This window comes from Lutjanus erythropterus, chromosome 1, assembly GCF_056507025.1.
Source record: "Lutjanus erythropterus isolate fLutEry1 chromosome 1, fLutEry1.hap2, whole genome shotgun sequence".
Taxonomy (NCBI): Eukaryota; Metazoa; Chordata; class Actinopteri; order Lutjaniformes; family Lutjanidae; genus Lutjanus; species Lutjanus erythropterus.
Window position 1 is genome coordinate 14216959 of NC_139317.1, and position 14085 is coordinate 14231043.

Consider the following 14085-nt stretch of genomic DNA (forward strand, 5'->3'; position numbering starts at 1 on the left):
CAGTAAAGAAAATAATTGTTAGTTGCAGCCCTAGTTTAAACCCATGATGGCTAGATAACAGTGTGATTATTTATCTTCACTGTTCTGATTTTTTACAGAAGTAACATTTCCACAAATTAGATTTTAGGCATATGGGGGTATGTTCACTAACAGTTTTACTAAAATTAGAGATAATAAATCTCCTTGCTTAGAGTATCACAGTATAGTGTATTGCAATATATATGGATCATAACCCCATGTTCCATATTGCATCAGCAGACACCACACACAGCCCGACAAGAGAAAGGAACAGATATGAACTTTACTTAATACTAATAACAGGAGTATAAAATGAGTTTGGAAATCCTAGAGAATCATTTAAATAAATAATGCATTACATTAACTAACTCTGTTAAATTTAGTTAGATTTAGCTGACTAACATCTTTAGTTTAATTTAACTGTTGCTTAAGAGTTTACTGTTTAACTGTTGAATAAAACAGATTTATCAAAAAGAATGTATCACATGTAGTTATGTAATTGATTAAATATAGGAAGATGATTTTGTCATGAAGGGGGAGACACATCAGCAACAAATTAGAGGCATGTCACATTAAAGAGGTTCTTGTGATGTTTCTGTTAAATGAAATCTTACCTCTGTTCCACCACACTCTTGAGACGTTCGTTCTCGCTCTTCAGCACAGCTGCCTCTGGACTGACATGAGAGATTTTCTCATCATCTGTCCCATTAATGCTGGATGCCTGGTTGGTTGATGGCGTCTCACGTCCGGACTCCTGGCGGGGGACAGAGGGAGAGACTTGTTATGTTTCCGGGCAGGTTTTGATTCTGTCAAAGCGTACCTGCGGCTTTCTAAAGGTCTGATGGGTTAAATCTATAACTGCGCCTCACAAATCCAGCTCTGACTTTGAAGAAAAGGGCCGTGGGCTTCTTTCGGGTGAAACACTGTAAACACCCTGAACACGTCAGTTATGACAGCGGAAGGGTGAGGAAAAACTGTTGCCAGTATTCATCATGTCATATGGCCCAGCAGCTTTGTGTGTCTCAGGGCTGAGCCTGATTCGTGCCATCTGGAGTGATGGAGGCAGAGAGCAGGCCTGGCAGCCAGTGACCAAGCAGTGACTGCTGGATCTACCTCAAATCAACACTGTTTACTTCAGAATTATCAGTCTGAGGTCATTGGTGTAGGAACTGAGAAACTTTTATTATTTTATTACTTACTGGCTTCCTTGTCATTTTAATTGCTGTGATGTGGTGATAGCAACTTTTGGCTTTGACCTCATTGATGATGATTCACATTGTTGTGCTGACATGTAATATTAAACATGAGCTTCATAGACCTGTGTTCATATAAATATTTGAACTTCACTATTTGAATACTTGATTATGCCAGAAGCCATTTCTAAATAAAGAATCTGTACGTTTTTTTTATTGTGTGAAGGAAAGTGAGCTAAACTGAAATGCTCCAGTTCATCATTTCCTCCGCAGTGCTGCTACTTTTCTCTCTGTAGAGGCCAACAATGACTGTAGAGGAGACTGTTAGACAACAGAGGTGTTGTACTGAATCAGAATTTCAGACAGCACAGAGATATAATTTACCTGGGAGTGATTACTCAACGTCTCCACCTTCTCTTGAGATTTGTCCCTTGCTAGCTTGGCTGCTTCTTTTACTTCCTGGAACTTCTCAGCAAACTGAAAATATGAGAGAGACGTTAAAGGAGTTGTGATGATTAGTGGCAAGACAAGTTGAAATGTCAAATGCACTGTGGTTCATCTTAAAAATGTTTTGGAACATCATGGAGCCAATTATCTTGTGACAGAATCAGATACACCCTTAAATCATTTTCTGATCGTTTCGTATCCCCATTAGATGTTCAATTATACACTTTAGTTTTAAGACAGATACAAAACTGATTCCAAAAAAAAGTTGGGACACTATATTAAACAAACAAAAACAGAATGCAATGATTTACGAATCCCTTTCGACCTAAAGTCAGTTGAATTCAGTACAAAGACTATTAAATGTTTACTGATAATACACTGAAAAAAAAAACAACTAGTTGTTTTTGGTAAATATACATAATACTGAATTTGATGCCTACAACACGTTCCAAAAAAGTTGGGGCAGGGCATGTTTACCACTTTGTTACATCACCTTTTCTTTAAACATAAGTCAGTCAGTGGTCATAATGCATCACACATTTTCAATGAGAGACAGTTCAGGTACTAGACTGACCTACCTGCTGTCCAGACCTCTTTTACTACAAAGTCACGTTGTTGTAACATGTACAGAATGTGACTTGGCATTGTATTGCCGAGATTTCTCAGACTTTTCGAATCTTTTAATGATATTATGGATTGTAGATGTTGAACTGTTGGACTTTTTGCCCATGCAGTTTTTCAAAAAAAGTAGTGAACCTCTCTTTGCCTTTGAATGGCTAAACCTTTTGAGGATTCCCCTAAATACCCAACCTTAATACAATCACCTTTTAACAATTATCCGGTTTACCTGGTTAATGTTCCAAAGAGATGTTTATTGCACATTCAACAAATTTCCCGATCTTTTGTTGCCCCTGTCCAAACTATTTTTAGAATGTGTTGAATGCAAGTGTTTGCAAATCCTTGCATTTTGTTTTTATTTATGTTTTACACAGCATCCCAACTTTTTTAAAATCAGGATCACTCTTCTCTTAGCTATACGGATGCTTTTGTGACTTCATGTGATGCTGCAGAGATCTCCTCTCACCTTGGCCAGCTGCTGCTCTGAAGCAAAGCCCAATCCAAATACAGTGTTGGCCCTGCTGTCTGCCCACTGACCAAACTTCTGTGATGTCTTGGTGAACGTCATGTTGGGTGTGATGGTGCTGTTGATGATCACCTGTTAGGACAAAACAACTTGTCATTTATTACGCAGGCGTATTAGAGGTCATACTGGTGAATCAATACAGATGTGTAGATTTCAAGCATAGTTCTCAGGTCCATCTCACTGCCACAATCCCTTAGAAAGACACTTGCTGCTGAAAACTGTGTCTCGTTTAGCCAAGACATATTAGAGAAGGAGCTCCAGCAGCTGCATTAACATGATCAACAGTCCTACTGATGTAGCAAAGGACAATCCCCTATTGTAGCTCCATTCATACCAGAGTAAATCTCTAATGCCCTCTCCATGTCTGTCACCATGCCCACACTGACAAGTTTCATTACAATTGGCATATTTTTTTTTGATAGGATGATCCACTTCATAAAAACAGCCACATTCATATGCATGTTTGAAAGCCTCTCTTCAATAAAAGGCAATTTTGTATACAAAGCAATCTTTGACAAGTACTCAGAGAGTAATTATCTTCTGTACCCTCGCTATTGAGGGAATCACATTTTATACATTAAAAAGTATGAAAGGTTTCTTCCATTTTCTTCTGCCGAAAAGATTTTTTTTTTCAAAATCTGACACAATCCATTAGCAGCAGTACTGTCATCATGTTTGGAGTTATTTTAAAGGTAGAATAAGTAGGATTTGTCAGTTTTCGTTTGGAAACGAACCTAAAAGATAGTTGATTGCTAAGTCTCATTCCCAGGATGTCAAATACTGATGTCTGTCACCATGCCCACACTGACAAGTTTCATTACAATTGGCATATTTATCATTTTTCCATTGGATGATCCACTTCATAAAAACAATCACATTCATATGCATGTTTGAGAGCCTCTCTACAATAAAAGGCAATTTTGTATACAAAGCAATTTTTGACAAGTACTCAGAGAGTAATTGTTATCTATATCCTCTCTATTGAGGGAAACACATTTTATACATTAAAAAACACTGATGTTTTGAGTTGGTAAAGCATCCCAAGCACAGCAAAATAATGAGAAAATAAGAAGTTACAGGTGGAGGGTGGCGTCTCTGTAGATGCAGGTGCCACCTTACACTTATGATGAGTTGGGAAAATCCTTCATAGTTTGCCTTAAAGCTCAAGGTAGAAAAAAGCAAACCAGCCAAGTGCTATTTACACATTTATTTAAATTTCACTTTGAATGTTTGAGTGTTGCTGCTTAATCAAAAATGCTGCAAAAGTTTTGTGTGTGGAAAAAGCTGAAATAGAAAAAAGCAGTAATACTGCATCACTAAGTCATATTGTGGGCTGTGTATTTCTTCCTTAATGGAAGCAGAATATTAGTTTCACAGATTGAGCATGATGATTTTAGTGGGCTAGGGCATCCATACAAATGTATTATTAACAGCTTAGTTGTTCAATAGAGGGGAAAAATGCAGGATATTGAATTGGTATAGGTATTGCAAGATACTCAGTGTTGCAGCATTAAAAGTGGTATTGAACCTTCCCTAGTCTCTCTGTTCAGTACATCTTGGATTAAGTATCCAAAGTTTTGTCTGAATTGTCAGATAAAGCCATATCATATCATATACTTAATGATGACTCCAAGTCAAAAGAAAGATATTAATTAGGGTTTTATAACCACCAAAAACTTTTCGTCCAAACACGACTGTCACTTCATAGTCTTGGCACCAGAGAATGGCTGAGATATTTTCATAATATTGTATTCCTTGAGGTATCTACTGCCCAAAATTAATAATGCAAAATCCTCCAGAGATGTGGTCACATGCAGCCGCACAAATAGAGTTTAAGCTCCATATGTCATGAACATAGAAACACCACACATTACACCTCATTTGATTCATTATGGTCAAGCAATCCATGGAGGTCCCAGGAGGTGGGAGGCTGGGGGGTTGTTAAGTGGGATCAAACCATTTATATTCTTCATTCATTTATATTCTGTATTAGTGCTGCTCCCTGAAAGTCAAAGAGTCAAATCAGGAGTCGGAGACACCCAGGTCGACTAAGATTCTTCAAGATTCAATGAGGAATTATAATTAAGAGAAATCAAATATATTTTTATATTACATGGAGCATTTACTAGAAAAATCCTATGGGCAGACGGTAAATCACGTGGTGGGTAAACAAGTTTTCAGCTCCTGTTTTTTAGCTGCGTCACTGTACACAGCGAAAACAACAGCATGTCAGACTATAAACTTTACATACAAAGTTTCATAATCATCACAAACCACAAAACTATCTGTGATGGAAGCGGAGAAGAGTGAGAGAAACAGAGGGCAGGCGATGCGCTGTCAGCCACCCCAGCACACTGTGGTTTGTGCTGGACACGTCATGTGCTGAAGTGGCTGACAGCCCATCACCTGCTCTGCACACTATGTGGCAAGCTAAGATTTTATATCTGAACTATGAGCAGGAGGGCAGACACTTTTACTCTCTCTGATGTTTTCACATCATAGATGACAAAAAAGGCATTAAAGCTCGAGTTTTAGTGGTAAAACCTACTCATGTAGTCTGACACAGAGGTTTAGTGTGGCACTGACCTGAAAAAAAGGACAAAGTGTCAAATCTTTATATTGAACAGCCAAATCCGATTCGACTGTCGGGTACAGCCCTGTAATTATGTGTACTGGTCATTTTGTTCCACAGTTACAAAAAAAATATGACTTGTGCTTGAGATGTTCACAAAAATGGCTGAATAAATAAAACATTGACACCAAACATACTATGCAGAGCGGTGACCAGTGACCCACTAACCTCTAAGTGGTCGAATTACAGTCCCCATATTTGCTATAGTAGACATTCACCTGTTGTAGCTGTGCAGTAAATCAGCTGCCAGAAAACATCTGCTGCAGTCTAAAATTGTAACTGGTGCACGAGGCAGTGACAGTAGAAACCAACAGATGCTTCAAACTCTATTTCAGTCTGACCAGACTGCACTGATTTCTGTGTGTTTGTTTACTGCATTGGTGTAGATATGGACTAATGCTATAGGAACAGAGAGATGAGCATGTAAACACAAGCAGCTTTTAATTTACTATTGTACATGTACACAGAGCCAATCTCACTACCAAGATATAAGGGAACTTAAAAACAGCACATGCAAATTACCCCAACAATTAAGAAACAATAGAAGACAGTTTAATCACAGAGCAGCCCTTGTTTCATAGCAACATGGCTCTGAACACAGGACTCGAGAATTCAAATTGCTGACAGACTCGTGTCCTTTTCTACGCCCCCACCATCTCCCTCTCCATCTTTTCAGTGGCTGAGGTGTTAAAACACTTTACTCTGCATCATTACTGGACAGAGACCCAAAAAGCAGAGACTGAGCTCAGAATGAGCACATTAGCACAAAATCAATACCCTCTTAGACGTTTGTGTCCCATTCAGAACAATGCTAATGGCTCCTAAAGACAGATATCACTGCACATAGACAAAAAAAGACCTTTATCAGAGTCACGAAAAGATTACAGTTGCAGCCTCTGATTCAGGCTGCATTCCTGCATCAAGAGGTTATAAGCAGAGTGGCAATTTACCAAGGTGCCACTGATCTGATTTTAAAATGATCACTCGCTTTCAGAAGCTTCATCAAAACAAATGTTACCTAATTTCCTCAGTAGGGGAACCGGGGCAAAGCCTGAACAACATTCGCATGTCTCATCTCAAGCAGCTGAGTGAATATTTAACAGAGCTCACCGCGTTGGCTCAAAGAGAAGTGTTAAGATAAGATGAAACTTTAATGATCATTGTGGGGAAACTGGGCCGCTGCTGCAGGATGAAGCAAAAACAAAAAGGACAGAATTAGGTAAACAGATGGTACAGTAAACATATGTAACCAACTATTTAAATACGAGAACATGCCAAAAGAAATATAAGAATCAAAATACATTGTTTCCTGATGCAGACTACCCTCAAATTTATCAGTTATCATATGTTGTTAATTAAAATAAAAAATTATTCTCAATTTCTTCTCCTTAGTTTGCTCGAAACACTATCAGAGACTTCCCCACATATCATATGTAGAAAATCCACTGTTTTATCTCTTCAAACTGACAATTGACTTGTCAAATTCAGGTTAACCTTGAAATGAGTTAGTTAACCCTTTGTTGGGCTGATATACACAAGCTGCTCGATTCTATGACAGAGAAATAATGTACCTGACTGATTTAGGAATATAAATTTGGACTGTAAAGTGAAAAGGTGAAACTAGTAAAATAAGAGTAGAGTGGACTGTCTTACTAATAACCTACAGGTGGAAAGGTACAAAGCAAAACTTCAGAAGGAAACTGAACCAGCCACCTTTGGCTACAGTGAGAAATAGAATAATGAAACCACACACTATAGACTTAAAGTCTGCATTACTGTCCTGCTCTGAACACCTGAAACTCACTCAACACTCATGAATTAAAGTATCATCCATCATTTTTGTGAACGATTGTTTAAGATGTGCGTTTACATGCCCCAAAGTAAATCTTTGACATGCACAAATTCACAGTCATTTTTCAAGCAAAAATACAAAACAATTTAATATTCCTTCTTCTTAATCATTAGGATTTGCTGCCTTCCTTTGACTTTCAGTATCAAAAACTTTTGAGTTTGGGATCTACTATTTTACTATTGAGTGATATTTTATTGACCAAACGATTGATTGAGAAAGCCAATCAATTTCATTATTCTATGTAGGCCTAATTTTTTGAATATCTTTGCTATATGATGATTCATATTGTTGTATATATTGAAAAAAGAAGTTCTGTAACACTGAATTCACCCATATTGCCCAGCCTTTAGATATAACAAATCTGTGAGCACGTTATTGAGCCCGTTATTATTGTGTCAGTGAAAACATTCACATCACAAAGGACATGATGCCATTTCAAACTGTTGAGAAGTTTTCAATATAAAAGACTGTGAAATGATTTCAGTGTTTCAATACTTTTTGAACATTTTTCTGAGCATGACAAAACCGTGACAATTTTGGTCACTATCGTTGTGATATAAAATTTTCGTACCATTTTATGTCTAGTATATAGACACAATGTGGAATCCTAATTAATGATCTGTAAGCTAAACATACAGGATGAATTGGCTGCCCCCCATCTTCGTGGGCCCTGTGACTGTATTCTGGCATTTCTGAGTATACGTCTCAGTGAGCAAGCAAGGGAGAGTGGGAGGGTGCGACAGAGGGGGAGAGGAGCAGAGTGACGCTGGCAGCTGTGCCGGTAGTGAGCCGGGCTGCGGATCAAGTGGCACAGGAGGCGCAGAGCGAAGCTCGGCTGGCCAATGGCCTGAGGGTCAGTTAGGAACTCAGAGACAGCCAGGAGGTTATTGGAAAAATCTTCCTTGGCTGATTATGTGTCTGCACAGCGCACAGAATCTGCAGAGTCAGTAAGAAAGACAGGAGATGTACAACATAGGAGAGGACAAGATGGAAGGGAAAGAGCTGTGATCACTTGTCAAGCACCAAATGCCAGAAGACTTTGTCATAGTTGAGTGGTATCTTTTTTAGGATGATAAAAATTTAAATGTCCTGGTTATCTAAAGAGACAAAATTCATGGCCAACTTTTGACTTCACTCCTCATATTAGAAAAGGGTTCTCATCTAAAAAAACACAACAAAAATCCTGAAATATGATATGCTGAAACTTGGTATATAAATACTGTGTTCATTTGAAGAAGGTAAAAGGGTCGACATTACTCTACTTGGTCATAACATTTGAGTACCTCGCTATTCTACTGTGGTCAACAATTACAGACTTCCGTGAGTTCCAACTGAATGTACGCCACGAGGCCTAGTTTTTGAAGGATATATATCAAAGTAATGGTGACAAACGGGCAACGAGGTAGTCATGATGATGAACAGGAGGAACTGGCAGCCGTGTGATGACTGAAACACAGCCAAAGAAAGACGAGACGATGGTCGCCGTGTCCTCTCATCAAAGCGCACAGCAAAATGGAAAATTGGGATTGCTCATCAAGCAGAGGTGTGATGAGAATGGAGAAATGTTAAATATTTTTTGTACGACTGCCAACATCTTTAATGACCTGATGTATATTATCTCACTGTATATTAAGGACTGCAAAAACACAGTGTTCCCTGGTGGCAGTGACGCAGGTTGGGTTTTTTCGGGGGGGGGACCCACCACATCAAAAGCTGGTTTCTGTATTTCCACATTAATTTATGGCTTACATACTATGACTAAGCTGGCCCTCATGCACCCTGCAATCATAAGTGGCAGACAAATATAAAAGTTAGAAATGATGTGTTAATTTTTGTATAATTAAAGGGACAGTTCACCCCAAAATTTAAAAAAAAGCATATTTTCCCTCTGGCCTGTAGTGCCATTTATCCATCTTCAGGGTACTGAAAATATCGTCCGTAGAAATGTCTGCTTTTTCTCAAATATAATGGAACCACATGGCACTCAGTCTGCGGTGCTAAAAGCAACACAAAGCAATGCGTCTTTTCAGAAATCATGACCCGGTTACTCAAGATAATCTACAGACTTTGTTGTGAGCCACTTCTGTCTACTGTAAGAAGAAAGTAGTTCCTACGTGAAACTGTTCACAGCAAGGTCTGTGGACTGACTTGACTAACCAGGTCATGATGTCTGAAAAGCAGCATTGCCTCTGAGTTTTTCAGTTTTTTCTTTTTTGGCGTTTTGAGCACCACAAGCTAAGTTCCGTCTAGTTCCATTATATTCGAGAGAAGGCAGACATCTCTTCAGTTGACCTCTTCAAAACTGTGCAACTCACACCAAAACAATCTAGACTGATAAACGGCACTACAGGTGAGAGGAAAAATATGTATTTGGGGATGAACTGTCTCTTTAAGACTCTAATCTTCCATGACATTACATATCATCACACAGGAGGTAGAGTGGATCGCCCACTAATCTCTGGGTTGGCAGCTCAGTCTTGAACTGTTGGACATCACCTTGCATGGCAGCTCTGTTGCCATCAATTAAAGAGCGTGTGTGAAAGGGTGAATGAGAGGCCAATTCTAAAGGTCTTTGTACATTAAGGTAGAAAAGTGTTACATAAGTACAGTTACCGTTTACCTATCTGTTTCATCTAGCTTCATGGCTAAGGAACTAAGGACTATGGACCATGCTTCTCCGACAGTAGAAAAGCAGCCATGCATGGGTAATGTGAATATGAATGTGCTGGAGAAGTTGAGTTGGATCAACCAGTCAGCTTGCTTGACATGCAAGGCTCCATGAAACGTTTAATTTAAAAGCTCCTGTTGGCTCCTCTGCAATCTATGGTTATCTCTGACACCTTTCCCTGCAAAGATCCACAGAGACCTTCACGTGTCTCTTTGAAGACCTCAAGCTTGAATAATAATGAAAAAACAATGGCTGTCCAGCCTACTATTAATGGAAGTCTATGCTCTTGGTTGGCAGTCTGGGAAAATCTGAGGCACTCTGGTTGTGTATATAATTTTTTTTTATTAACTCTTGGATTAAAATCTGACCAGACAATCCATGAGTTAATAAAGGACTTTTTTCTTTTTTTCTTTTTTCATTTTCATTAAATTGCTGGCTCTAATCTTGAAGAGCACCTGATGTTTTCATTTTTATATTACCAACATTACTTTTGGCACCATGTAGCACAACCTATTTTTTCTTCATAAATCAAGCTTAACAAATGTGCACTTTCAAATATAGACAGTATTACAGCACATAGAAAATTCAGCTTGTGTGGCTGGAATTATAATTCCTCCTTAAAGAGTCAGCTGATGCACTAGAGCCTTTTCAGTGGAGGATGTTAAAGGGTAACTATGGTATTTTTCAACCTGCACTCGTAAAAAATAAATGTTAGATGTAAAAACCGTGGGAGAGGAGAAAAATAAGGTTGGACAACATTAATTCAGCAGGGAGAAACGGCATGTAGAACCAGAACATTTCAATATCTAATGTAGTGAATTTATTTCAACCAAACAATCAAGAGGTGAGGACTGTTGGAACTCTGGAAAGATGAGCCAAGATGTTTCTGGTGAGTTTTATTTTGTTTCTGTTGAGTCTGAGTAAAGATGATAATGATGTTAAAAATTATCGTTTTGTAAAGGGAGTCTGGTTAGTTTGCCAAGAGCAATAAAACAGCTATTAAAATATATTATTCTTCAGAAAAGGTCTATCCCTGTAGAGATCCAATCCATAATGATATCAGACACTTCGAATAACAATGTGAGTCTGCCAGCGGTAAGACATTTTCAGTTGCTTTACTTTGACGGTGTGCAGTTGCCTGACTGGATTATGTTGTAGTTTAGTTTTGCTTCTGTGGGTTGCAGTGCTGTCTCTCAATACTGCACCATTTCCAAAAATTGTTGTCCCCCATTAGTCACTAAGACACAAAATCAGGTTGATGCTCTATATGACACTCATGTTTTTTTTTTTTATTATTTGTTGTCTCACTTGTTTTTCCTGATATTGATATGCAATGCTGTTTACAATACTGAACTTGATGCAAGAGATTCATGCTGAGACCAGCGTTGGTGTGAGTGCATCATGCACCTAATGAATCATTGCAGCTTGGGGACATTTACACAGGAGCTTGATTTTAGTGATTCACCTGAACTCTCACTTAAAAGTGTGGAGGGGGAATGATGGATTCTGAAACGTGGGCTGGACATCTCGTTCCTCACCTGTGGAACGTCTTAGTGGAAATTTTATGGCACAGAGATAGAGAAACTACATGGTGTACTTGGGGAGCAGCCAGAACTGCAGTGTTTCTGAAACGGAGGTACTAGTACCCCTTGGGGTACAAAGGAGTACTGCAAGGGATACTGATATGAATCGTGCATAATGCCTAAAATATTTCGCTATAAGAAATTAAATAAAAAATGAAAATGCAATCCAGTAATTAAATTAATGAAACCATATATTATATTTAATATTACTATTTTCAATGCATTCGTTAACTGCTGAAAACTGTCAATGGCTGTTAAACCTCAGAGAAGAAAAAAGCAACAACCGCAATCACACTCACAGCAAGTGGGCAGCCAGTTTCTGTACTGAATGACAGATGAAAAAAAGAAAATGGATTCGTGGTTAAAACGTAGAGGTAATACAGGTGAAAACACAGAAAGGGAGATAAAGGGAAAACAGAGCAAACAAAATATGGTCAGTGTGCAGCGCTACATTATATCTCCTCATAGTGGCATTTTTCGCTGATCAGGGAATACTTGGCTGAAAAAAAAATTCCAAACGGGGTACATTATTTGAGAACTACCGTTATAAGGGAACGAAGTGATGATAAAACCAGGAGCCTGGCTCTAGTCTGTAACACTGGACTGCGTAAAAACTGTACATTCTGCAGACCTACCAGGCAGAAACACATTTAACAAGCTCACTCGGAGGAATTTGAATTCTTTTTCTTGACAGAAACATGTCTTTTTGCTCAGCAGTCCTCAGCACATGAGCCAAAATGTTAATTTTGGACACTGGCTGGGAGACACATAGTCAGAAATAAAGAAAAAATAGGTGGTTAAAGAGACAGTAGGATTTAAGAGACAAAAATATGAGGCAAAAAATGTCTAGAAAATATTCCAAACAAGAGGGAAGGAGGCAGGTTTTTTTGTTGTTGTTGTTCCTTTCCTTTCCTTTTTTTTTTTTCTTTTTTTTTACATGTTAGCTCAGAAAGTTATCACACATGGAATAATTCATGAAGTACAGCAAGAAAACTCTTCACTGTGTTGTCAGAGTGCTTGGTACATCGCTGTGTGAGAGGCAAGATTCAGGGTGAGAGAGAGTCAAAAGTGCTGATACGCTCCTCTACTTGCCATATCATCATCAGCGAGTTGCCCGGCCATCATGGATGGAGGAATATAAACTGACGGTCTGTCATAGTTAGTGTGTACAGCAGCACAGACTATTCTTCTGGACAGACCTGTCTCCCTCGCAGCTAGTGTACAAACTAGAAACTATATTTAACATTTATTTGATATGACTCAACATTTCCTCGCTTACGGTTACTTTGCACATCACTTTTACTTAAATTAACTGGAAAGAGGGAGAAAAATTGAAATCAGCAGGAGCCATCTCTATTCAAAATGAGAGATAACATTTATTTCAGAAATTTTAATCCTCATAGCTCACTTATAACTGTTGCCTGCAGACATTTTATGACACATACTGCTCTTTTACTCAAGGTTAGAGGAGAGTGGAGAGACAGGAGGACACAGAGGATGACAGGAGTGGGAGAGCAGAAAGAGGACTCCTGGCCTTCAGGATAAATAGGACGTACGAAAATATAGATGCACCCAGCCAGAAATAAAGTCAATTTCCAATCTCTTTCTGACAAAGAAAACATTTTTTACAAAGGGACTTGAAAGATAAAAAATGCAAGTAGTATTGTCAGAGCTTTAGCTCCATAAGTGCTGCTTGATGACATAACAGATTATAGTCTTGCCTTTCTGGTTTCTAGCTGTGGGAAGAGAGCTATTTTGAAGCTAATAGAGTTTGACTCAACAATGCTCTGCAGGAACACAGAAATAATGCATTTTAAATTGCGTTAAAGATGTTTATTTACTTGAAACCGTACTGAAACGCCCCAAATTTCACAGGAAAATGTGTTCCTAATCTAAAAGTAATGAGAGAAGCTTTTTAGGATTAAGCTAGACAGTCACAGGGACAAACTCAGTCAGACCTACCAGGCACATTTGAACAAAAATGCACTCAATAAAAACATAAACACAGCATTTTTGTTTTTGCTCCCATTTTTCATAAGTCAAAGAAAAAAATCTAAACTTATTCCATGCACACAAAAGGTGTTTATTCTCTCAAATATTGTTCACAAATTTCTTAAAATGCATGTTAGTAAGCACTTCTCTGCCACGATAAAACACTGTGATTAGTGCACAGGTGTAATTTGGCCTGGTCACAATAAAAGCCCACATTAAAATGAGTAGTTGTATCTATTTATTTTGAAAGCAGACACTTATTAGGCACTGAATTATGGATGACCTGCCCTACTCTGCCTCTGACTGGCTTATCATGATATTCTAACACTAACCCTAACCAATCACTCCTCATGCCTAAAACTAATCCAACACAACTGAAGACAGCAACAAGTACTAGCCAATAGAGCAGAGGCAGAGTAGGGAGGGTCATGACTTTGCCCTCCCAGAGAAAAAAAATGATATCTAATAATAGAATCTAACATACAGTTTGCATTTCTTCTCACCATTAAGAATAGCTTCATATTGGCAGAAAATGCTTGCTATGCAAAAATCCCAA

At 38.5% G+C, this 14085-nt stretch overlaps 1 protein-coding gene across 2 annotated transcripts in view; it reads right to left on the reverse strand.

The window, feature by feature from the left end:
* homer2 (homer scaffold protein 2) overlaps nt 1-14085 on the reverse strand; it is a 49490-nt gene that overhangs the window by 15620 nt on the left and 19785 nt on the right. For both annotated transcript variants that reach the window (XM_084713395.1, XM_084713320.1), the window contains exons 3-5: nt 2743-2874; nt 1596-1688; nt 633-772 (exon numbers count right to left, since the gene is read on the reverse strand). In XM_084713395.1, the coding sequence (XP_084569521.1) occupies nt 633-772; nt 1596-1688; nt 2743-2874 (365 nt within the window). The remainder of the gene's footprint in view (nt 1-632; nt 773-1595; nt 1689-2742; nt 2875-14085) is intronic.